The sequence below is a fragment of the Psammomys obesus genome, unplaced genomic scaffold (genome assembly GCF_907164565.1).
Source record: "Psammomys obesus unplaced genomic scaffold, mPsaObe1.curated_primary_1811, whole genome shotgun sequence".
Taxonomy (NCBI): Eukaryota; Metazoa; Chordata; class Mammalia; order Rodentia; family Muridae; genus Psammomys; species Psammomys obesus.
Window position 1 is genome coordinate 11,266,779 of NW_026596064.1, and position 24,907 is coordinate 11,291,685.

The window sequence follows — 24,907 nt, forward strand, 5'->3', positions numbered from 1 at the left end:
AAAAAAAGTGCAAATAAAAGCAAAAAGAACAAACAAACAAAAAAATAGTATCAATGGGCCTAACCATCTCATTCATTAAAACACTATACTCAACACTGAGACTCACTAAGTACTGTACTTGACTCATGCAAAATAGACATTGGTTTCAAACACATGGGACAGTTAACCAAACTAACTGCTGAAGTACAGTTTCAAATGACTGAAAACAAGTATCCTATGACCACAGCAAAATTAAACTGGAAATTAGTAATAAAAGTATGACTCAAATGCTGTATATTAGAAACTGAACATTATACTTCTGAATAGGTTAAAAAAGAAATAGAAAAATTAAATGTTTTAAACTACATATAAAAGCTGACAAACTTAATGCCATGTCTTTCGTGAAGGAGATTGCATAGCCTGTAAACACTATCATAGACAAAACCAAACATCAGGCCTGTTGCCGAACACCTGACCTCAGGGCTGAGGAGTTCGGGTGTGCTGCTGAAAAGACCAGCGTGGACTATAGAGTGGGAGAGACACGGTTTCAAAAAAGCATAGGCAAAGAGCCAAGTTGGAAGTGAGCCATAAATTCAAAGAAGGCAGAAGAGAAATTTTATAGAAAATCAGCGTATAACAGACGATTGATGAGAAGATGTCCTTTGAAAGTATAGTAAACATTAAGAATGATCAAGAAACAAATCAAGTAACACCAGAATGGAAAGGGGTCATCAGTGTACATCAGTGGTCGTTACAGTCTGACACAGGTGGCCCAGTAGAAATTAGGCCTTGAACAAAGCACACTTAAAAGATCTCAGACACTCAGCACGGCACTGGCTTTAAACAAGTGAAAGCCGTGTCATATGTTACCACTGCACGTCAAGATAACAAAAATGGGAAAAGACAAGAAATACAGAGCATCTGAAACACCTCACAGTCTTCAAGTGTCACTTGGTGAATGTGCATTGGTAAATTTACAGTAGCTTCAAAAGCTTGACATGTGCAGAATTTATGATTAGCCTAGAATTCTCATTCCTAGATAGATTTAGCAGAAATGCTTGCTTGTGTTAACCATACCTATGTGCCAGCAGAAGTGCTAAATAGCCACCACCTAGAAACTATCTAAATGACCACCACCAGCTGAATGCATTCATTATGACATTTTCATGGTGAAACATTCTTCAAAAATAATCATGAGCATTCTCCAGCTACGTACAAACACATAGAATCTTACAATTTGAATAATAAAAGGTCTCAGATTGGAAATACACACTCTGCAATTCTAAGTTTGACCACCACTTAGACAAACTAAATAAAACTTAGCCTTGAGGATGGCACACTGGAGTTCCAGAGCGCTGCTGATGCTGCTTCAGGCCTGAGTGCTGGGTGCACAACTTTGTGAGAGTTTGTCAAACTGTACATAGAAGGTTCTGCACGTCCATGTTTTTAAAGTTACACTTCAAATATTAACTAGAAAAGGACAAAGGAAGGAAAATGTTACCTGGCTTTATACCAGTAAAGTATAATGGCCAAGCAGAATGTAAGGCTGTTGTAGTGTTTAAAAATCCATCAGGGGACTGCAGGTCCAGACTGGGGCCCTCGTCCATGTAAACAAAGCGTGGAGGTGGGGTTGGCAGAGTAGACTTTTACCAAAGACATCTCCAAATAATGACTGCACCAGTAACTGCCCCATGGCAGGATCTAGCTGTTCAACCTGTTTTGGAACTTTGAAATCTTTTGAAGCCTTAAAGCTTCCTGGCATTGGTTTTAAAGGTTAATTTCAGCTCTCCGTGCGGTGTTAGCTCCCCACTTGTATTTTATTTTTAGCCCCATCCATACCCTTCTTCAGCAGTCTGTATACAGTTTGTGAGAGTGAAGGATGCAATAAAGACGCTGTCTTCATAGCGAGCAACTGTTGTGCTGGCTGGTGCTGTTTCCAACTTGGAAGTATTTTCAAAGTTTAAAGCCCCAGTGCCTTTTCCCAGACCCACCCTCACCTCCATGTCTCTGTCTTTTTTTATTTTGGTAGCCAGCCCAGGACATTTGAATGAAGTCACATGTATGAGTGGAATTTAGAGATATATTATAGGTGACCATGGAAAGGCACACTCTCAGTAAATACCTAAGAAAAATCTTCAGTTTATAACAGTCTGCCTCAGCACAGAAAAACTCTACAACAATAAATAAAATAATTAATTTTAGTAATAATATAATAAAAATAAATAATTTTAAATAAAAGAGCAAAAATTAGTGTCTAGAGTTACTGAATCTATAAGAGTCAAATATAAAGTATTTTTAAGTATTCAAAGAATGGTCTATTCAAAGGGAAAAATAAAATTAATTTCCTGAGACAGACTAGATGTCAAACTCACTACAGACTCTAAAAGCACTTTATTATAATTCATTATTTTTGTACAGAATAATGGGTTTCCACATAACCTTCTCGTGCATTTCTATCATCAGTGCTCGTATTCACCTGTGCTCACCTCTACTGTCCCCTTCTTTCTCCCCAATAATGTCCTTCTGCTCTTACATGATGTAACACCTTAAAGACATGCACAAGAACTAAAAGACAAGGTCAAAGTCAAGAAGCCTTTATCTGAGGAAGTTGGGAATAGCCCTTAAGGGAAAACTTGAAATTCAGAGCAGGGGCCTGGCAGTGGCTCACCCCTAAGAGCGCAGATTGGAGAGGATCCTGGTTTGGGTTCCCGGGTCTCACTACAACATCCTGTAGCTCCATGTCTAAGGGCCTTCACGGGCCCTGCACTCACATACACGTACCCATACAGAAGCACAAGGGTACATGCATAATTAAAAATAAAACCTTTTCAGTTTTCTAAGCTCTGGAGCCGAGAACAAAATAGTGTCTGGAATAAATTTACTAGGGAGATTCAAAGACAGATTTGAGCAGGCAGAAGATTACTCAGACTTGAAGATAGAACAATGGAAATTATCAAATCTGAGGAGCAAAGAGAAAAACACTGGAGAAAAGTTAACAGCTCCAAGGAACTGGAGATGGCCTTGAGTCAACCAGCGTACATTATGAATCTCAAAATGTAAGCAGGGGACAGACTATTTGAGGAAACTTCCCGGGTTTTATTCAAAAGTCATTGAATGTAAATATCCAAGATTTTGAGTAAGGTACAAGCATAGGAAACTGAGAAACTGACATGCCCCTAACTGAGGCATGTCACAGTCAGAGTGTTGTGCAGAACACGAGCAATGACTCATTACATACAAGAGAGTTTCCAATAAGATGATCAGCATCATTCTCGTCCGAAACTTCGGATGTCAGAAAGCAGTTGGTTGATGCAGTGAAGTAAAGCCTGTCAAGCCAGAGCCCTGTACCCAGGGAGAATGAGGGAAAGGACAGGGTGGGAGATACAGCCCAGCAGGAAGCAGAGCTCCCTGCATAAGCCTCATCCCTAGAGCCATGGGACCTCTGACCTCCACATGTGCCCACCTACCATGCACATGTAGAACAACTCTAAAAAGGAAATGCAAATGTTCTCAGGTAAGCAAAGGCAGTTCATTGCCACTAGACCTACCCTACAAGAAGTGCTCAGATTTCTAAAGAAGGCAAGGGCACTGTGCCACAGCCATGCAGAATGGCAAGAGCTGCCTCTTACAGGTTAGGAACAAACTCCCCACAGAGCCATTGTCAGCTGCGGAAGACTTAGAGTTTCCGATTGTTCACTCTGTTCACACATACCCAGATTACTTTGAGATAAACATCATATGTATCATTTCATATATTAGAAAAGTAATAGCTGAATTGAAAGCGCCCCCACTGTGAATATAGCATTTAACTAGCAGTATAATAAAGTCATAGAGTCAGATTTCTTTCCTTGTGTCTTATGTGTTGGCAGTTTTTTTTTTCCTCTAGCCAAGTTCTAAATAAGGTTTATTCATGAGAGATAATTAAAGTTTTAATCTATAGTCTTCCTCCTTTTCTTTTTTTCATTCTGCTCCTTTTATTGGTGAAGAAACTAAGTTGTTTCAGTATTTCCCCAAACTGTAATTTCTGATTGTGTTGTAAGCCTGTGAATCCCGTTTTAATGGGCCGTGCACAGTGGCAACTGTCAGCAGTGAATGCATTGCTTGCTTTGAGCTGGTGTAGAAAGTGCTGCAGCCTCGCCACTGCACGTCCCAGACAGCAGGCCTAGTGACTGCGTCTCTCCTCAGTGACGCTTACAGCTTACACAGACTTGAACTGTATGTCTTCTGTCAACTTTCTTCAAAGAATATTACAATGTGCAAACCACTAATTTCTAAATTTATTTGTGTAGGGAAATGAATAAGCGCCTAACAGAAGAACAAGCCAGAAAAACATTTGAGAGAGCCATGAAGTTGGAACAGGAATTCACTGAACATTTTACAGGTTGGAACCATGTGTGATGGTGCCTTTATGGGAGAATGTTCTGTGTCCACATCTAGTAGTCACTAGTCCTGTAGATTTCAAATAAACATGTAAGGTCTGTGGGAAACCCAAAAGTTATCCTAGCTGGTAATGGGGAACCTTAACTGTAGTGTTCCTAGGTTTGTGTGCACAGGAATAATTCTTGATTGACCAGAGGAAAGTAGGTTTGATTTCAGTGCTTCTTTGAAGCCTCTGATTTTCTCTTACCCTTTGTAAATCTGACCCATTCTCCCTAGGCTTACTGAGATAGAATTGACAGGTATCCTGGGTGCTGAGGGTATACGGTGATAGTACATACTCTGTAAGCTGGTTACTACAGTCATAGGAGTACCTCTGCCACCACAGCTCTTGCTGTGTGGGTGTGTATGTGCTTGTATTTGTGTGTTGGTGAGCTCGCTTGGCATGTACTGTTGTTCCTGTGGTCATTATCCGTACATTAGATACCCAGAAAGTGTTCTTTAAGGGTCTGGTTTTTCCAGTACTGGGGCCTTGCACATGCAACCTGCGGCCGCATCACCACATTTCCTCCTAAAAATAGAAACTTAAACCCTTTGACCAGCCTTTCTTTATTCTGCCCTCAATCTCTGGGACCTGTCACTGTATTCCCTGCCTCTGTGAGTCCACTTTAACTTCCTCAACTAATGAGGCCACGTACAATTTATTTTTATGTGTCTAATTTATTTAATTTAGCTTAATGTCTCATATATTCACTCATGTCATCAAAAATGACAGGACTCCTTTTTATGGCTGAATAATCTCATATACCCCACATTTTCCTCGCTGACAAACATTTAGATGGTTTTCATTATTTTGTCTATTGTGAATAATGAGCTTAACAAAGAATTGCAGATGTTTCCTTGATGATTGTCTCTTTTCATTTGAATATGTAGCAGACATGAGATCCCTGGATCATGCATCTTAGTGTGCTTTCTGCTACTATGACGGTACACTGTAGACTGGGCAGACGCAAGAGTTTTATAGCAGTTAGGAGGACTGGAAATGCCAAGATGAAAGGGATTGCAGTTTGTGAGTGCCTTCTTACCATATGACCTACATAAGGGACACAAGCACACAGGCTGTGAGAGGGCTAGCGTGGGCAACAGCCTCACGCTGGCAACAGCTAGCCCACCACTATAATAGCAGCTTAGACTTGGTGAGCAAAGATAGGGTCTGTGTTGTCCAAACTCACCCTGAGCTCCTGGACTCAAATGACCCCTCTACATCTGCTACCTGAGTAGCTGGGGCCATGGGTGCATACTGTCTCAGCTGACCTCATTGAGAGGAGTGACCACGTGAGCTCTAGTAAGTGCGCCGATAGCATAAGCCACCTGCTGAAGGAAAGGCTGCCTTTTTTCTCTCCAGACTTAAAGAGAAACCATAACAATATAAGCACAATTAGAACAGCCCATGCAGCCAGGCAGTGGTGGTATACGTCTTTAATCCCAGTACTAGGGAGGGAGGCAGGCAGATCTCTTTGAGGTCAAGGCCAGCCTGGTCTACAGAGTGAGTTTTAGGACAGCTCATCCATTTTTTCCACATGTTTTCATTTTATCTCTAAAATAGCTGAGAGTAAGTTACAAATAGATGCCTTTTACTTCTAAATATGTTAGTATTTCAAAAAAATTAAAAAGGGATATTTGAGTGTTTGCTGATAGCCCTCATATAGTGAGAGTGCTACTAATAAAACTCAGGAAATTTAATACTCATAATCTCACCTTTTAATACAGGCTTTCCCCAGATGCTGGCAGTTGTTAGAGTAAGATGACAAAATTTTTTTTTCTTTCCCAATCCACAGCACATGCTGCATTGAGCTGCCGCACATCCCGATTTACTTTACTGAGCTGCCACCAGCCTTTCCTCACTGGCCATTCATGGCCTTGACAGGCTTTTGTTCTCTCGTGTTTCCAGACAGGGTTCTCTGGCTGTCCTGGCTATCCTGGAACTTGTTTTGTAGACCAGGCTGGTCTTGAACTCCCAAAGATCCACCTGCCTCTGCCTCTGCCTCTGCCTCTGCCTCCCAAGTGTTGGGATTAAAGACTTGCCCCACCACACCCAGCTAACCTCGACATTCTTGAAGGATGAAGGCCTTATGGAATCTCCTTAGATTGATGCCATGAGTTTGGGCAGGCATGCCACTGCAGTCTCTGTACCATGCAGTCCTGTGATACCAGGCTGAACCGTTATGGTGGTGTTGGTTTTAATGGTAACGGGTAAGGTATCTGTGGCCTTGACCTCTTGCTCTTCCAACCCAGGGAGAACTCCGACTTTCTTAGTAAACAGAATATGTTTCCCAAGGCAGTTTCTCTGCAGTTGTCCCTCCCCAGAGTGATGCACTGCTTGCCACTGTGAAGCACCGGGAGCCAGTCAAGATGAGACTGGTCTTTGCCAAATGTCTGTCTTCACAGATATTAAAGGATACTTAAATGTAGCTCAAAATGTGAGCACAACTGATACTTGTAAACATTATAAAGCTTTTGATTACCCAGATGTCCTTAGCTACGTAGAAGCTCTTCTGATGCACATAAATGTTCCTCCTTATAGGATACTTAACCTCATTCACCACCAAGATAATTTTACTTAACATCTGACATTGACTTTAGTAGTTTCTAACTACCAAGACGCCAGATTATGGATCTCAAGCCACCTAGGCTTGGTACCTGGTACACTTCATACTTTGGCAGAGTGCATAATCCATAATCAGCTGCCTTTCCCTCAGGTCCTGCCCTGCCACCGCCTCATAAGTAGCTGTGCCTGTTCTCTGTAGTTCCCATAAAAGTATTAAAATAATAAAACTAATGACTGAGGGGCATAAATCAGAGATAGAGCATACAGTGAGCCTGTGCAAGCCAGATGAATGAGTGAGTGAGCCAATACAAGCGCCAAATCAGCGGACTAAGCAGTAAACGAACGGTAAAGATGAAATGGCATGTCTTACTGTTGGTCAGTTGTGTGTGCTGGGCAAGTAGTGAGATTAGCTGAGCAACAGTTGTTGCTAAGCAGATAGTATGTCTTCTCCAGTTCAGCAGTGATGGCAAAGGAGCACAGCTAATGGCCACTTCTGACTCTCTGTCGTTGCAGCTCTTGTACAGGGAGACACGCTGGAGGACATTTACAACCAAGTGAAGCAGATAATTGAAGAACACTCTGGTCCTTATATTTGGGTCCCTGCAAAAGAAAAATTATGAAGACTGATGTTTCTCTGTTTCTTTTCCCACGGTCTCATTTCTCTGCCTTGTCCTCTGGAGTCTGTCTTCAGCGCTCTTCTCACACTGACTGAGATCCCTCATCATGGTCGGCGGTTGTGCCCGTTTTTTGACATCTAGTGTCTCCTTCATGTTGCATCGTCTGTATTATTCTGTTACTATTGGTTTCTGGCCACTTTTCAGAACTGAAGATGAATGGCCTGACCAGCTATCAAGGGTTTGGGGAGATGCAAAATTGTAAAATTCCTTAATGTTTAAGGGAATGTTAACTTTAAGAGATTTTCAGAAAAGCTTTATATACATTCTTTTCCAATTTTAGTACAAATGAAAGAAAAGTGGTTTTAATCAGTGATTCAGTGGACCTTGAGCAACTGTGCACGCTTAACTGTAATAGCATGGTTTGGCCGGTGTATGAGCTCTCAAGTTCTTTCCTAAATTGACTTCTGGCATTAAAGTAATTATTTCATTAAAGACAAATAAGAAAAGTAGGGGTTTTATTTCAAAATTAATGCCTGAGTTAACTCACGATCTCAGGAGGGCCCTGTGTTACTCACGAGGCCTTTGTTGTGTGAGCCCTCCCCTGGCACGCTCGCCAGGGATAACTGCTCGAGCGTTTCTGATCAGCATATGCGGCCTGCTCATTGTGTGTGCCTCTCAAGCATTGTCCGTACACTTTTCTGGTGACGGCTCTGCTGAAGGGCGGGGCCTCACCTTTGCACACAGGTGAGGAACTTTCACAGACAACTGCAGACAAGAAAATGTTTCCGTGGAGATGTAGCAATCATGGCAGTGGGAAGGAGTCCAATTCATAGCCTGAAATTTTAATGTACGCTTAGGGAGGGGTCAGATTTTAATGACTATTTTACCCACAATAACTGCCTATTTTGTTATAATAAAATATATAAATATATATAAAACTTTCTTTAACTAAACTCTGTAACTATGGGAATTATTTTCTTTACATAGTTGCACACACAAACATATATATATATTTAAAATATATTTTTCTTTTGCCACCTACTTCTAACTTTTTGTTTGGTTTTTAAATTAAATATTAATTGATGAGACTTACCTTCCTTAATCATGTGAACTGAAAGTCCGTGTATGGTGGTGGTGAGGAGAAGAAGCCTCTAGGGAAACCAGATTGCAAGTAGGACAAGCTTGTTCTCCTCTTTCCTACAGAAGTTCCAGAACGTTCCTAGGTTCTCTGTCAGTGTTGTGTTCTTGTCATGGAGTTTGATTTTGGTCCTCTGCCTTTCCTTTTAGTTCTCCTCATTTCATTAATAGAGAAACAGCCTGCATTTTGAGACTCCCCCGGACACTTGATCTTCGTAGCTGCACTGTACTAGAATTGCACAGATCTTTTCAGCAAACTACGTCAGCAATTTTAGTGAGAGGCAAAATGCCTTGAGAAATGAGTTTCTAGTCCCTTATTAATATCATCTGGCTTCCCATTGCTCTTTGGAATTGTTTATTCAATATGTGGTTTCGGCAACCTCTTTAAAATTTCTTAAATGAGTACTCGTTTGTAAAGAATTATCAACATTATCCATTCCGTTTATGAGAAAGAGGAGAACAGCTAATAAACTTTATTGTAAAATCCATATGTTAAATGTGTCTTGAATTTTGGAGGTTTTTTGTTTTTTTGTTTTTTTGTTTTTAAACAAGCTGACATTTATTGGGATAATTCACATTACATAGTTAAGTTTAAAGACATGGGGCAAGATGTATAGTTCTTGCACTAGATACAGTAGATTGTTTCCAAACATACACTAGGGTAGAAAATGAAAGATGCTAAGAGCTTCAGAAACCACCTTACAACAAGGGAGACCCAGCATAAGCCATTTTGATGTGTGGCGGTGGCCACACCCTGAAGACCATAAAAAAATCATAAAGGCATGGCATTCGTGTACCGAGAGTTGTCTTGGGTTTTCCAGATGTCTTAAAATGTACCCATGAAGTTTTCTGGATTGTTTAAAGATTATTAATAATGACATTACTAACTACTAGATCCATGTTAGTATACTGCAACAATTATTTTGAAGAGAGTTGTCACTAGCCCAACCCTAAGGCTTAAATGGAACGACCTGCCTGGCATGATGTGGCCAGAAAGTGGAGATACGTAGAGTTCAAAACTGCATCTCTCCAAAGCTGGGAGGAAATGACTTAAAATGTGCTCGGTTCCACGTTTCTGTTCACTTCCTGTTCTGCAGCTGCGTCAGACTCCTGTGTAAATAGAAGCAGACCTCCAACGGATATGCAAGCTCCTACTGACCACTGGAGTATTTAATCATGAGGGCAGTTTGGGGAATTTAATACTAAGCAAAATTTGTCTTCTGAACTATTAGAGCCAACAAGCTACTAAGGCTCTACTCTTAGGAATGTGATGACGTAGAAGCCTGGAGCCGTTGTCATCAGAGTTCGGAGTCAGCACAGCCGGCCACATCCCCTGAACTGCCGCCTCCTGGCAGGGCATTCTACCACACTGGTTCTTGTTGCTTCTGTGCAAGGTTAGCCCATCCTCAGATATGGGAATTACTGAAGGAAGAAGAGTAAAAACCAAGAAGAGTGTCGTACTCTGTTGAGACAGGCTCATAGGTGTCTCTCTCCTGGCCAAAATTAGGACTGTCTGATTGTGCTGTCCAGTGTTGGGGCCATCACCTCTCCTCCAGAGCTCTGCAGTGTAACGTGAAGGGATCTGCTTGTGGGTAGCTGCCTCTGAATGGCAGCTGTCAGCAGCATGAGCCTGCTGCTTTCTTTGTACTTCCTAAAATGGAGACAGTGTGAGGGAAAATAAGCTTTAGCATGTGTTAGGTCAGAATATACAGTTCATTCCTTTTTCTTTGGGACCTGAAACCTGGAGTCACTCCCTGAAAAATGATCAGCCCTTCTGATCATTTTCACTCATCTAACAATATCTTCTTGCTCAGAGATGCTGTGAATTTTCCGCTGTAACCCAGCCTGGGAGGCACCTGGGTTCGCATCTGCAGTTTCAGAACCATATCTCTAACAAGTCCTTCAGAGTTGTTGGTTCCTGAAGGTCTCGGCAGTAGCCTAGAAAATGCTGCTGAAGTTGCGTCAGAACTAAATAGTCACTACCGCACTGATCGCTTTGTCCTGGGTTACCTGTCACTTGCTCTCCATTCTTCCTTTGAATACGGTTACCTAGGCGCTGACAAAACACATTGTCTGGAGCAGAATTGGTGGTCAAGTAGCTTGATACTGAAACCTTAGGGGTTTTGTTGTTGAGTTTTTTGGGTTGTTTTTTTTTTTTTTTTTTTTTTTTTTTCAGAAAAAAAAAATTTAACTCCAAAGGGTTAATAACTGTAAGTGCTGAGGCCTTGGAACAGCCCTGCAAGGTGTCCAGGATCCACCTCAACTCCATTGGCGGGCTGACCCCAGGTTTCAGGTTCCACAGAAAAAGGAACCGACTGTATACTTAAGCTCCAAAGGGTTGTTAAGTGTTAGTTGCCTGATTTCTTGGGATAGTAACCCTGTGGATTTTAACTATTCCTCTACATGATTTAAAGAAATACGACCTGAGTGCCGTGTATTTAGGGTCCTTTCGTCAGCTGGCTTCATAGCTGAGTACAGTTGGCAGATGGCACACCGTGTGTTTTCATTTTGTTTTTTCAATTGTTTAGGTTGGCTGTGGGCTAACGCTTTTAGGAATCTTGGTATTTATCCAGCACAAACATGTGCACATACCTCTGCCTCAAAGATTGAATGGTTAGGGATGGGCTTTGGTTGAACTGTATATCTGTACTGATGATTATGTTTTTACTATGAGTAAAATTTTTAAAAGGAACTATAAGGAATATGAACAAAAACTCACAAAGCCTGTTACGGTACAATTAATGTACTCTCCTTTCTTAATGTAACAAATCCATGGAAGTCAGTACACGGAACAGTTGCCATATGAAAGTTGCTAATGAGTGCAGGATGGGAACTTTCTCTAGGGAAGATGAGTGATCTCATCACTAAGACACTGTCTTCGGGGTGTCTAAAATTAGGCTCGCTTACCTCCCAGATGGAGCAGCTACGGCAGCATGCATGAGCGCTCCATATGTCCCACAGTATGAGTCTCTACAAAAAGATTTTCTAAATCTTGTGAGTCGTTTAATCAAAAATACCTGCTTCCCCAGTGGTATTTAAGCCCAGAAGAGACAGTTCTCTGAAGATAGCTCCATTTCTCTGAATGTTCAGTGTTTGGTTCGGGTCGGCTTTACCTGACAACTAACTCGGCTCTTCTCTCCCTGTGGCTAATAATTGGCTGGATCCTCGGATGTTCTTTTAGACACCTAAACTTCAACACTGGTGCTTTTGACATGTCCCAACTTTTCAGTCAACAGATACTATTAATTGTTCCCCAAACGTCACACTTTTCTTACAACACTCTAATCCAGGTCCCTACCCTCCTCTGCTCCTAGACGGTCGATACAGTGGTCCTTTCAGTCATCAGCTTCACAGGTTATCCCCTGGCTGATCAGCTACCACCAGGCAACTGTGCCTTCCCTCGGCTTGCCCTCTGATCTCCACAGTCCTCAGAGTCATTTAACACTAAGAGCCTTCTGGGGGCTCTTGGGTTAGGTATATATATTCCTTTCCTTCCTGGTTCCTACCATCATAATCTCTCCTGAACTTGCCTGGTGATTTTTCCCTCTTTGTATCAATTTCATCTTTCTTGTGAGTAGGTGTTTTCATCCCCCATCAGCTTTCACCTCCTGGGAAGAAGCCAGAGAGTATGAAAAATCTCATGGCAGGCCACATAGTCTCACTGCCTTCCGCTCTCTGCCTTTACTTCCTTTGATCCTGGCTCTTGCTCAGATTGAAGCATGACTTTTCAACAAAATTGATGGTTTTTTTAGTGGCTTTAAACTCTACCAAGATGTTTTAACTGTTGTAATCCTACAAATTGAAGATCTGGATTTACAGTAAAATTTTCAGGAAAAAAAAAAAAACTCCCATGGCTCGGTAATTAGTAACGAGGGCTCAGGGCTAAGGAGATTTTCTTTTTGGTCTGTGTGGGTATGATGTGTAAACACAGGAGCATGCCACAGCACATGTGTGGACATCAGAGGACAGGACAGCGGAGTGGTCTCCGTTCTCTCCACCTTTATGTGGGTCCCAGGGACCACACTCAGGTCATCGGAGGTACACTGGAAGCTCTAAACACTGAGCTGTCTCCAGCCGCAGTGACCTGTTTGCAGATGTGACCCTCTTAGACCCTTTCCCGTCTGTGTTAACTACAACTGGTAACAGACACCTTCGGTGACTAACTTGACAGAAGTGTGTTGGGGCTCCCAGATCAGCAGGGTCCTGTCTATAGTGAATGGACCACTTACTTCGAAGCCTCTGAAGGCAGGGGTACAGAAGCAGGGGTCTAGGTCAACTCCTCACGACCAGAACAAGAAAGGAGGGGACAGACACACAGGGGCCCAAGAGTCCCCTTCAGGGACACACCACTATAACCTGCATCTCACTAGGACCCACTTTAAAAGTTTTTCCTACTTCGTGTAAGCACCACGGACTGGGGCCATGCCAGATCTGAGCTACAATGTCACCTCCTTTTTCCCAGGTACCTCCTCTAGAGTCTGCGGCTGTCTTCTTCTATAGAATATCTGTGCTTTAGCTGGCTGGTCAAAGCTGATGCTCTCCTTAAGAATCTCTTCCACTTTTCCCTTTGTATATATAACATCTGTTATATTCCACACATTACTGTATTCTGTGTATGTTCCCAGACATGTTGAAAGGGCGGTAGGTAAGATGTCACCATCCTCGGGCTGATGAGTCCGTGGATAAAGGCACTTGCTGCCTAGGAGGATCCCTGCCAGTGCCCACATCCCAGCTTGCCCCTCCATTCTGCCAGCCTCACTTTCAAATCCTGGAGAGCAGGAGAGCCCACATCTCGCCCCTGCTGGAGGGGGTAGGGGGGGAGGGGAGAGAGGAGGCCATGCCGCTTCCAGTGATTGGTCGTTTGTAGTACTGTATCCTTGGGTAGTGCCACATGCCTCTGCTTCCTTTTGAGCTCTGGGTAGGTACACTGGGGTCTAACGATTAGCACCTGATGCCACAGGACATTGGAGCTGGAGAAAGCAGGGACAGGAGGGAAGGAGAGTGGAGCACTGGTGTACTGAGGAACCTGCCTACCTCCATCTTGAAGGCAGGAGCTGTATGATGTATTGTTATTAAAAAAAAAAGTTTCCGTTTACTGGAAGAATGGAGTCACTGTTTTTAAGTCTGTTTCCTGGCACCTGATCTGCCCCAACCCATGACCTTGACATGTTTTTGAGAATACCCTTACCTTCTATGACCTTGATCCCTCCCTAATCACATAGTGGCCACATGGTGAGTTTTGGTTTGGTTTGGGGTGGGGGGTTGTTTGTTGGGTTGGTTTTGTTTTTTGAGATTTTTTTTTTATAGTAACTTAATGCCTCGTCTCTTCTGTAAACTTGCTTTGCAACACCTCGTGATTTTCCTCCTTAAAAAGCTGCCAAGAAATGGACCCAGTGCTGCTCTTTTTAACCTGACTTAGGGGGCTGTGGCTGCTCAGCTCTTGGGCACGCCCCAGTCAAATCAAGCTTGCTTCAAGTTTGGCTCAGAATTGTGGTAGTGGTCTTATTGTTGCCTGGTGGAATCAACCGTACCGAGTAAGCACAAAGCCCCGTGCATGGAGCCCTACCAGAGGAACCAGACCTAAGCACGGCTGACTCCGTGATGGAAGTATCATTCAGGCTGTAAAACTCAGCCCATAGACAGCACCACCCGCCAAAACCAAATCAAAGGCCTAATCCATCAAAGTCCATATATATAGCCCTGGAAGAGTCTCCAAATGTATAATCTTGCTTTTTAGCTTTTGTAGTTCCACTCCTGGCTAACTGTTCTTGTTAACTGAAGTATGACAACCCAGAACAAGATTTTTGTGCTTAAAACTCATCCTGGGATCCCGAACACCTGGTGTCGTCACTGGCTGGCTAATAAAGACTTTCTGTTGGCTTAGCCCATGTCCAAGCGACCTTCCCTGGTGAATACCCCACAACACTAGATCAGGCTTCCTCCCTCTCCCTGATGAGCCTGGGCTGGCACCGAGAGCTCCCCAGCCAGCCCGCCTGCAGTTCAGACCTGCCTGTGCCTGCTCTCTCTCCTTGAGGAAAGGCAAGGGGAGAGTCGGGCATATCTAGAGCTGGACGGTGCTTCTCTTCAGCTCAGCTCATCACCCAACAGTGTCCTTGCATATTTTAGCATAGATGGGACTAGGGACGAAGAAGGCACGGCACTCTAACATCCCATGCTCAGCCTAGACCAGCAGAATAGTAACTGACTATGGCAGATTGAATGGTGCCCCAGTGATTCAAATGCTGAAGGTCTGGCCACCTCTGCCTGAAGATTTCTTTATAGGGCCGAGAAGCAGTTGTGATGAGATGAAGACCATCCATCCACCACTTTCCAGCTCTGTAAATCCAGGCTCCCAGAATCATGCGTAGGGATCATGCTTCCATGGGGATTGCTCAGCCAAACCCTAGGCTCTCTGGTCTTGAGCCCTGAGCAGGGATATGAGGTTCCGAAAGAGTCCCTGAGGTGCCATTCAGGGAAGAAAACCGTTTGAAGAGATAAGAATGAAAACTCGGTGCGGATTGATTTCGTCAACGTGAATCAGAATTTGGGGAATCTAATGCCAGGCGGTTTATTTAAAACATAGTAAATCCGGGGCAAGGTTTCCAGGCAACATCAGTCCATTCGGTCCAATTCCAGGTGCACAATAAAGCTTGAGGTGTGCCTACATGGAAACTCCTTCAAGTACATGTGACCGTGAGGGTGGGTTCTACAGCTAAAAGGCCTAGAATCTATCGCGGTCTCTGACCCATAGCACAGAGGTCAGCAGGCCACAAAGTACAGGACATTATCCCCTAAGGATGGGTAACGGTCTAGGGAGGGAAGAGTCTGGGGTAACCGTCCTGGGGGATTTGGGTGAAGTCTGCCTCCACAGAGAGCAGAAAGGTCACCAGGTCATTAACAAATCCGCTCTCAGCTTTCTGGGTGGAATGCCGGTATCCATCCCTCCATTGAGGGGACCCCTGCGTGACTAACGTCCCTGATTCTCAAGTGTTTCTCTCTGAGTACAACGACCTCTGTGTCCCCCAACACCCCCCACAGCTGCCAAGCCTCATTACCTGAGGTCGATGCCCGGAATCCTCATGGTGGAAGGGGAGAGCCGACTCCCGCAGGTTGTTCTCTGACCTACACACACCGAGAGAGAGAGAGAAATTATGAAAAATAGGTAAAGATGCCCCGCTCTGAGGACCTAGACTCCTGGTCAGGCCTTAACCCTTACCGTGCCACTGCAGCCTCGTCCCAGTCCACAGCCAGTCCCTTTCCAGTCCCCCTCAGCGGCATCAGTTATTAATCATATTAATAACTAATGTTAACATTAGTTACAAAACTTCATCGCCCGAACTGAAACTTTACCCTCCGTAATAGTGTTCACTGCCAACTTGACACGGTCTAGAATCACCTAAGAGATGAGCCTCGGAGAATGTCTACGGAATCGTGGGTTCATCCCCACGTCTCCAGATCATCGCTTGTGAAGGCAGGTGAGTTTCGTGACCAGCTTCCCTCCAGCTCAGACTCTGACCTTCCGACTTCCTTTCCTTCCAGTTCTGAATGTGTCCCTGTCCGGTAGGATGATGGGACATTGGGGTCCTCTAGCACGGAAGAGGATGGTCTGGGAGGCAAATTGTGAGGGCCAGGGAGTGGCTGTGTCAGCAACCTTGGACCTGCCGGCAGGGGGCAGAGGAGGAGGCGTCAGCGGGGGATGCCAGAGAGAAAGCCAAGGCCACGTTGCTCAGCCCAGGTGTTCAGTGCGGGGGGGGGGGGGGTGTCGAGGGGCGTGGACTCTGCCCGGGCTGCGCTCAAATAGTGAAGGGCCGGAGCGACCAGGGAGAAGGAAGCCAGGCCCGACCCAGGACCCCAACCAACCCAACGGCTGCCATGAGGCTCCTGAGCGTGGCTTTTTGGCTGGTCCTGGCCCTGCGCACTGGTGAGAGTGTCCCTGAGGGAGGGAAGGGGGCAAACAGCACTCACACCCACCAGGGTTCAGCGACACGTCCCAAGGGCTGAGGAGGCGGCCTTGAGACAGGCCTCAAAAAATCATGCCAGATGTTAGAAAAGCCCCCGGTGGTCTGTCTGGTGTGGGAGGCGGGAGGGAGCTCAGGGGATGCAGCAGCCCTGGCAATAAGAGGAGAGAAAAGAGGGCAAAGAGGAGGAAGAAGGAAGGAGCCTGGGGACAAGGGCTGAGGGCTCTGAGCCCCATAGAGGAGGAAGGCAGAGGAATGTCCCGGTAGTCGCCAGACTGTGGGGCAGCTGCAGATTGACCCTTGTGAAGATGGAGTGCAAGCTGGAGATGAAAGAACAGCCCCAAAGGCAATTTCCAGATGTCTAGGCCTCCAGAGGGTCCTGGCTACAAAGTCCGGAACCCCTGTCTCTGGGCTCCTGCTGGGACGCTCCCTGAGACTCTGAGGGAGTCTGGTCAAGGGGCACCATAAGGAAGCCCACGGAGGACCTGTGTGTTCAGCTCCGCATGAGTTGGCTTCCAACACTGAAGGTGGAAATTAGACTGCAAATTAGTCTCCCGGTCTCCCGACGTCACCAGTCACGGAAGCAGAAACCTGAACCCACCTACCCAGTCCTCAGCCTCTCTTATTGCTCCTTCCCTTGGCAGGGGCCTGGCTACGCAATTGTAGATGGCCGGGCACCCACAGTTACCACCTCAGTCATGCAGAAGGGTAGGGACAGAGCTGAGGTGGGATCCTGGGCCGGTAAATGCTTTTTAGGAGGTGGGGGGAGCAGGAGGCATAGGAAGTTGTTAGCCACAGAGCCTGTTGAGACTTGGAGACATTGCCGCAGGCTCAGCCCTATCCCAGGAACTTTCCACTTGCTCTGTAGTGGGCTAGATTCCGAGCCACCCATCTGCAAAGCAGCTATGAGCTTTGGTTAGGGTCCATAGCACAGCTTTGCCCTGCCTCCTTCTCTCTGCCTCTCCGTGGGAGTGCAAGGCAGGGGACCGGCCATACAGGCTGGTAGGGTCACCACGGGCCGGATAAGTGAGGAACAAGTGCTGTCAACGGTCCTACCCCACAGTTCTCGGTGCAGTGGAGCTGCGGTGGTGCACCACCTCAGACCCGGAGCAGCAGAAATGCAAGGACATGAGCAAGGCCTTCCAGGAAGCTGGCATCCAGCCTTCTCTCCTCTGCGTCCAGGGCACCTCAGCTGACCACTGCGTCCAGCTCATCAAGGTGAGGCCTCTCCCTTCTTCTTGTTCCCCACCCCTGGCCCAGACAAGAGGGCTCTGACTCAGGAGGCGCACACAACAGCCCCATTCACTGGGAAAGAGGCCGGTGTCCCTCTGCCAGGGCTGAGCAATACAATCTCCTGAGTTTCCCCAGCACCAAGCGCCTGACTTTTTCCTGCCAAGTGAGAGGTGAAGAGGGGCTGTGGTCCAGATGGGCATCAGCGAGGACAGGAGGAAGTGGAGAAAATCCCCAGGCAGGACACAATGGCGCTGCTGGGTGGGGACAGCGATGCCCCCCACTCTTGGGGGAGAGAGCAAGCCATAGTGACTATCCTAGCTTGATTTTCTTTTCTTTTCCTTGGTGCTGCTGTTGTTGTTTGAGACGGGTTTTCTCTATGTAGACCTGGCTCTCCTAGAACTCACTCTGTAGATAAGGCTGGCCTTGAACTCAAGAGAGATTCTTTCTCTCTCTTGAGAGACAGAGATCCACCTGCCTCTGCCTTCCAGCCCTAGCTTGGTTTTCTAGTGCCATGAGAAACGCCATGATCAAAAGCAACTTGGAAGGAAAAGGGTTTATTTCAGTGTATGGCTTGCCGTCCATCATGAAAGGAAATCAGAGCAACAGCTGAAAGCGAAAACCTGGTGTCAGGCACTGAAACACAGGCCGCGGAGAAATGCTGCTCACTGGCTTGCTCCTCCTGGCCTGCTCAGTTGCCTTCTCATATAACCCGGGACCCCTTGCCTGGGGATGACATCACCCACATTGGGCTGGATCATTCCACATCAATCAAGAAAATGCTGCACGGGGCCAGTCTGATGGCGTTTCCTCAGCTGAGGTTTCTTCTTCTCAGAAGACTATAGCTTGGGTCAAGTTCAAGGGCGGGGGGGTGGAATCTAACCAACACAGTGACTTCATGGCTGATAGTGGTTACTCACTGCCATGGAGCTTTCCAGAATGAGACTAATAAGGTTCTTGGAGAAGAAACCCTCATTCCAGAGTCCTGAGAAACTGTGAGATGGGAAGACAAGCCTGGGTGATGAGAGACCCATTAAGCTTGCACTAACCATTCTCAGAGGCAGGACGTGATGACGAAGGCAGTCACCGTAGGACAGGTCCTGGATCTCCATTGCAGGCTGGTCCCCAGGAGGCCTCTGGGAACTAACCAGCTAGTGGAGCCAACCCTCTTGGCTGAGGGCAGAAGGCATCAATAACGAGTAACAGTTCCTCTCGGCTTCCCTCTGTGTGAACTGTCTCGGAGCCACTTTCTGCTACAGCTCCATTTTGTGTCTCCCGGTTTTTCAGTATGCACGTCAATGGTGATCCTGTAAAAACTAATAATTGACTTTTTAAAGTGTGGTAAAAGCAAGGTGAGTTCTTGGCCTGATAAAGAGTGAAGTCCTGGACCCTTAGGGCAGGACCAAGACCAGGCTCCTGAGCCAGATGAAGAGGGCAGGCGGTATAGACCTCCCATGCTTCTTGAGGGTCTCTGGGCTGCCTGTGGCTATCACTGAGCTCTGGCTGAGATGGCTGACCCTCACTCTCTTGTCAGGACCAAGAAGCTGACGCCATCACCCTGGATGGAGGGGCCATTTATGAGGCGGGGAAGGAGCATGGCTTGAAGCCAGTGGTGGGTGAACTATATGACCAAGGTAAGGGGCCTGGTGTGGGGGGAAGCGAGTATTCCACACAGAGGTCATCTGGCCGGCCTGGCCATGTGACCCTGAAGCCCCCAAGCCTGTCACCAGCTCCACAGAACACCTGTGGGGATCCAGGCAGAAACCCCTTCCGAGAACTCTCCACTTCTCACTTGAAACCCGGGACACAGAAACTGAGTCTGCTTTTCCTGGGTGACCCGATGACACACTCCCTTCTTTTGCCCACTGGGCCCTTACTGAGGAGCATCCCCGCCTGGGGCAGGCCTAGGTGGAACCTGGTGTGCAAATGTCTCCTGACCAAGGTGTCCAGATAGGCACACACTTCAGTGCCCCTGTCAGAGGCAGCTGTGGGGAATGGGGCTGGGGATGGGAGGGCTGAGAGCTGCAGAACCCAGCAGACCCAGAAACATGCCGAAGCTGAGGCAGGCTCCTCACCCCTCTCTCATGCCAGACACCTTCTATCTGGACCTGCTCTGTGTGTCTCCTTCAGCTCACCCACTGCCCAGGCTCTACTGTCAGTAACACAGCAGTCATAGCCTCTCATGAGCCCTTGGGCCCCTCCTGTCTTGGCAAAGGCCTTCGAAGTGTCACTAGAGGTCTGATTAGCCCCCACAGGCCTAACGAAGGCCTTGCCCTTCTGCTTTGCCCCCCAACCCCAAATGGGGCCTCGTGCAAGTCTCTTCACACTCCGGCTGGCCACTCAGTGTCTTTGTGACAGTCTCGTGACATGGGGCATAGTCCAACAGCCTTTCCTTGAAGGCCACCAACGGTCCTGACTCACAGGTCCCTAGCACAGCTCTTCCTCTGGCTAACTGAGCACCCACTGTTCCCCTGTCAGGAACACAGTGGCAAGAAGAGACCCTGTTTCAACAGCAGGTGTCAGATAGCCAGCATGCACCTCAAACCCCAGTTCTTCACAGGGCAAGTGCTGTTAAGAAAATAAAGGCCAAGAGATAGAGGTGCCAGGAAACCAACAAAGGAGGGCGAAGGGAGGCTGGTGGGAGCGGCCTTGATGGTTCCAGTAACTCATGAGAGAGGCAGCACCGGATGGCTGGAAACAGCTGCTCAATGTTCTCAACCCCAAGCATGCTCTGGTCATGAGCAGCCCGTGACCACTGTGTACGTGAGAGACAAAGAGAGGGGCGGCAGGGAGGAAGAGATGGGTGTGACTGCTCTGGTCTGCAGTCTCTGTAGGTGAGTTCTGTGTCTTTTCTGAATGAGCCTCCTCCACGGTGGGCCCGGAGGAGTCTTGTGAGGCCGCAGAGCCCACACCCCCAGAGCTTTTCAGGGTCTTGAGTGACTTGGGGGTCACATCACTAGCCACGCCTGTGTCTCTCCACCGCCATCCCCATCGCGCAGCGCCTTGACATGGTTTTTCCTCCCGCCGGGAGCGTTTAGCCTCCTCCCTCAGCTATGGTGCCCCTCGGGCAAACCTCCTAGTTCTCCTAAGTGCTTCAGCCTTTGGGAATTGAAGGCTCCCCTGACTTGAACAAATGGAGACCCAGCTATGGCCAGATGGCTTGAGAAGGAAAATAGGAACAGTTGAATGAATCACTGTCTCTTCGAGTGTCTAGTTAGCGAATGGGAGGAGGGGTGTTGTGCGGGCAAATCTTGTGGAGCTAGGGGGTCATGGCCTCCAGTTCTCAGCAACAGAAAACCGAGCACGCATGCACGTCTTTATCCGTACATGCACGAACACGCATGCGCACACATGCGCAAGCCCACGAGCTTACACTGACTACCATCTCCCACAGCCTTCGCTGCCCTGCGTCCTCCCTTGCTGTCCTCACTCCTGACTTCTCCCCCACCCACAGACATTGGGACCTCCTATTATGCCGTGGCCGTGGTCAGAAGGAATTCCAACGTAACCATCGACACCCTGAAGGGTGTCAGGTCCTGCCACACAGGCATCAACCGGACTGCAGGCTGGAACGTGCCTGTCGGCTACCTGGTGGAGAGCGGCCACCTCTCGGTGATGGGCTGCGATGTGCTCAAAGGTGAGCGCCCAGCTTGAAGGCCCTGGACCAGCTCTTCCTTCCTCTCCTCTGTATGCTCAGGTAGCACTCTTGTCCCCCGTGGGATCCTGAAACTCCAACCCCCTGCAGGAGCCTCGCTGGCTGACTCCAGCCAGGGCTGCCATTCTCTCTGCTCTGCTGGCCACGCCTGGTGGCCTCCTTTCCTGGCCGGTTGGCTACTGCAGAGCACGACTCACGCTTGCCCGGTCCATTGTGGCCCATGGAACACAGCCAGGCACAGGACCCAAACATGGTTGTAGGAAGAGGACCAAGAAGAGATCGTCCTGGTGTAGGCTAGTGAGGGTGGTCTCTGTCTAGACGTGCGTCCCGAGCACTACCGGATCAGACACTGCATTTTCAGGACCCAGACAAGCTGCTGACCTCACCCATAGAAGCCCCCAAGGGACTTGGGGGCCACAGCCTCTCAGGGTGGCCGGGGGTGGGTGCTCTGCCAATCAGGAGGGCAAATATTTGTGCAAGGGGTGCTTCCGGAGCCCTACTGCTGAAGAAAGGAAGATAAATAAATGGAAAACAGACCCCACCAAAAACCGTGCAGGTCAATAGGTCAGACGGCTTGGCCACCCAAGCCTCGTCTCTGATTTCTTCCCCCCCCCCCCCCCCCGCCTCTGGTGAGACTGCTGGTTTGAAAACGAACTCTACAGTGAGAACAGAATCCAGTTTGCACTCAGTTGTCCTTCGAAGACATTTATCAAAAAACGTTTCATTTCCCAGCCACAGCTAGGCCGGCCCCGCCCGGGTCAGAGCGCCTAGTCTGGGAACAGCGGTGTGAGCTGGGAAGTGGAGACAGTGGGCTGATGCCTCTCCTGACTCCACCGTGGGGTCAGTGATCTCTCCGTGCTCCCTCCCACAGCTGTGGGCGATTATTTTGGAGGCAGCTGCGTCCCTGGAACAGGAGAGACCAGCTACTCCGAGTCGCTCTGTCGCCTCTGCCGTGGTGACTCATCTGGGCACAACGTGTGCGACAAGAGCCCGCTAGAGAGATACTATGACTACAGCGGAGCCTTCCGGTGAGGGGTGCGGTGGGGTGCGGTGGGAGGGGCTAAGTGGAGCCGGGAACTGACTGCGGGCTGCAGGGTGTCAAAGAGTCCATTATGTAGAGCTGTGCCCCCTTAGTTTATAAACACGAAACCGGAAGGTGCCCGGCTGAATTTGCTCAAAAAGTCAACATGTTTGGTGTGTTTAGAAAAGGGAGGGCTCCGACCACAGAGAATGGAAAAAGCCATCTCAGGCTGCTGCCAGGTCCCCCATTCTGAGGCCTGGCCATCAGGGAGGGCAGAGAGCGGGAGAGTGACTGGATACTTTCTCTGTGCTCCTCTTGACTGGCCCTGTATCCTTCCATGACCCAAGAGGGATTCCAAGGGCTCCTGTCTGATCCCATGTCATGTGTGAGAGTTCCCAGCCCCTGTGGCAATCGGTCCTTAGTGTCCATACCTAGGGTGGGAGGCTTATTGGTGGCCAGAGGGAGCAATTTTTACCACAGAGGGAGGACATGTCTTTACAACCTCCCCATGTCCCCGGATATCTGCTCCTTATGCCCTCAGAGGACTCGGTGTTCTGGGTCCATCCAGGGCCTGGTCTGTTTATTTTCTGGCTGTGGGCACCCAAGAAGCCCCTTGACCCAGTAGTTCCCAACCTGCCTCCCATATTGGGAGACTATACGAAAGTCAGCGTCCTTTCCACTTAGGACATTTGGGTATGGTGTGAAAGGCTTTCTAGTCCAGTCTCCTGTCTCAGAGGAGAGTCATCTTCAAAATGCCTTGGGTGTCTGGGCTTCAGATTGCAGGCCAAGGGAGGCACCACAGGACCTTCTCGGGCTGTAAGAGACCCCTAATCCTCAGAGGAGCCCCACCTCACCTATCTTCCTAGCCCATGACACATGATGGGTCCACAACTTGGCAAAGCCACACAGCTAACATTCTGGGAGCAGGCACCCCAAAACTGCAGAAGTGTGACGAATGCCCCGAGGATCACCCGCTGCAGCCCTGGCCAAATTTCCAGGGTAGAAGAGAGGGTAGGACCGAGTGGCCGTAGCAGGGTCCCACCCAGGTTCGTGGCTTTTCCTACACAGGTGCCTGGCGGAAGGAGCAGGTGACGTGGCCTTTGTGAAACACAGCACAGTTCTGGAGAACACTGACGGTGAGTGGTGAACGGGCCGAGGCTGAACGGCTCAGGTTGGTCCCAGACGCTTGCAAGCACGGTGGTGTAGAGCTGTTCTGAGTCTCCCCGGGGCGGGGGGGTGAGGGGAGGCTGGCTAAGTCCCACAGTCTATGTACCCAAGCTCCCCCAGGCAACGGGTAGGTGTGACGTTACGAGCAGCATTTCAACTGCTTGGTACCACAAGCAGAGTCAGGGGAGGCAAGGCACTGGGTTCCATCAGTGTCCACTTGCAAGCTGCCCTGTCCCTTTCTAGCATTTCCCCTGTGACCTGGCCTTTCCCTGGACAATCTTGCTTTACATGGATTGCTGTGATGTGTCGGTTTAATTTGTTCTAATTTTGTAGTAGTTGCGCTCTAGAACTTTTAGCCAGCCATGGTGGCACGTGCCTATGATCTCAGCATTTGGGTGGCTAAGGCAGGAGGACAGCAAGCAAGTGCTAGGATTATAGGCATGGCGGGAACTGTCCCTTAGTTTTGGATTTGCCTGAAGAGGAAATTGAAGTAGAAATTACATGCAACAAGATTTAGCTTTTTTTTTTTTTTAAGAACCACAATCAGACTGTGGACTGAGGCAAACCTTTGTTTGGGTCCTACCCTCCTCACCCACTTGCACCACATCCGATCCTTGCAGGATGTGTAAGACTTACCGCCTTTGTTTTGGGTTGTGTTTCTTGTTTTTACTGTTGTTTGGGTTTGGGGAGTGGTCTTTAAAGGAACTGTCTTTAGGACAGGACAATCCTACAAAAATGAGCTATTCTGCATATAGACTCCAAGCGGAGTTAAGCAAAAATGAGATAAATGAAAGTGTCGGACTAGGCTTTGGTCTCCCGAGTGCTGGGACTGTAGGCATGTGTGCCCACCCAGCTGCCGCCACAGCTCTTCCTTCTCCTCTTGTTTTAAATAATTGACCGCTCTTAAAAATTAAAACACATACCATGGTTAATAATGTAAACATTGTCCAGCACTCGGTAACTGTCTAGTGTTTGTGCGTTAAGAAAAAAACAATACCAAGCCTAGCATGGTGGTGCATGTCTTTAATCCCATTGCTCAGGAATTCGGGTCCACCCTGGTCTACATAGCAAGTTCCAGGCCAACCAAGGCTACACAGTGAGACCATGTCTCAAATAAATAAATAAATAAATAAATAAATAAATAAATAAATAAATAAA

General features: G+C 47.6%; 2 protein-coding genes across 17 annotated transcripts in view; both read left to right on the forward strand.

Moving 5' to 3' along the window:
• Dlg1 (discs large MAGUK scaffold protein 1) overlaps nt 1–9,206 on the forward strand; it is a 187,041-nt gene extending 177,835 nt beyond the window's left edge. For all 16 annotated transcript variants that reach the window (XM_055624814.1, XM_055624817.1, XM_055624807.1 and 13 more), the window contains 2 exons: nt 4,269–4,360; nt 7,478–9,206. In XM_055624814.1, coding sequence (XP_055480789.1) covers nt 4,269–4,360; nt 7,478–7,584 — 199 coding nt within the window. In that variant the 3' untranslated portion in view covers nt 7,585–9,206. The remainder of the gene's footprint in view (nt 1–4,268; nt 4,361–7,477) is intronic.
• Nucleotides 9,207–16,538: 7,332 nt separating this feature from the next.
• Nucleotides 16,539–24,907, forward strand: part of Meltf (melanotransferrin) — a 23,266-nt gene continuing 14,897 nt past the window's right edge. The window contains exons 1-6 of the mRNA XM_055624761.1: nt 16,539–16,639; nt 17,740–17,894; nt 19,441–19,540; nt 21,361–21,543; nt 22,433–22,589; nt 23,651–23,718. Coding sequence (XP_055480736.1) covers nt 16,591–16,639; nt 17,740–17,894; nt 19,441–19,540; nt 21,361–21,543; nt 22,433–22,589; nt 23,651–23,718 — 712 coding nt within the window. The 5' untranslated portion in view covers nt 16,539–16,590. The remainder of the gene's footprint in view (nt 16,640–17,739; nt 17,895–19,440; nt 19,541–21,360; nt 21,544–22,432; nt 22,590–23,650; nt 23,719–24,907) is intronic.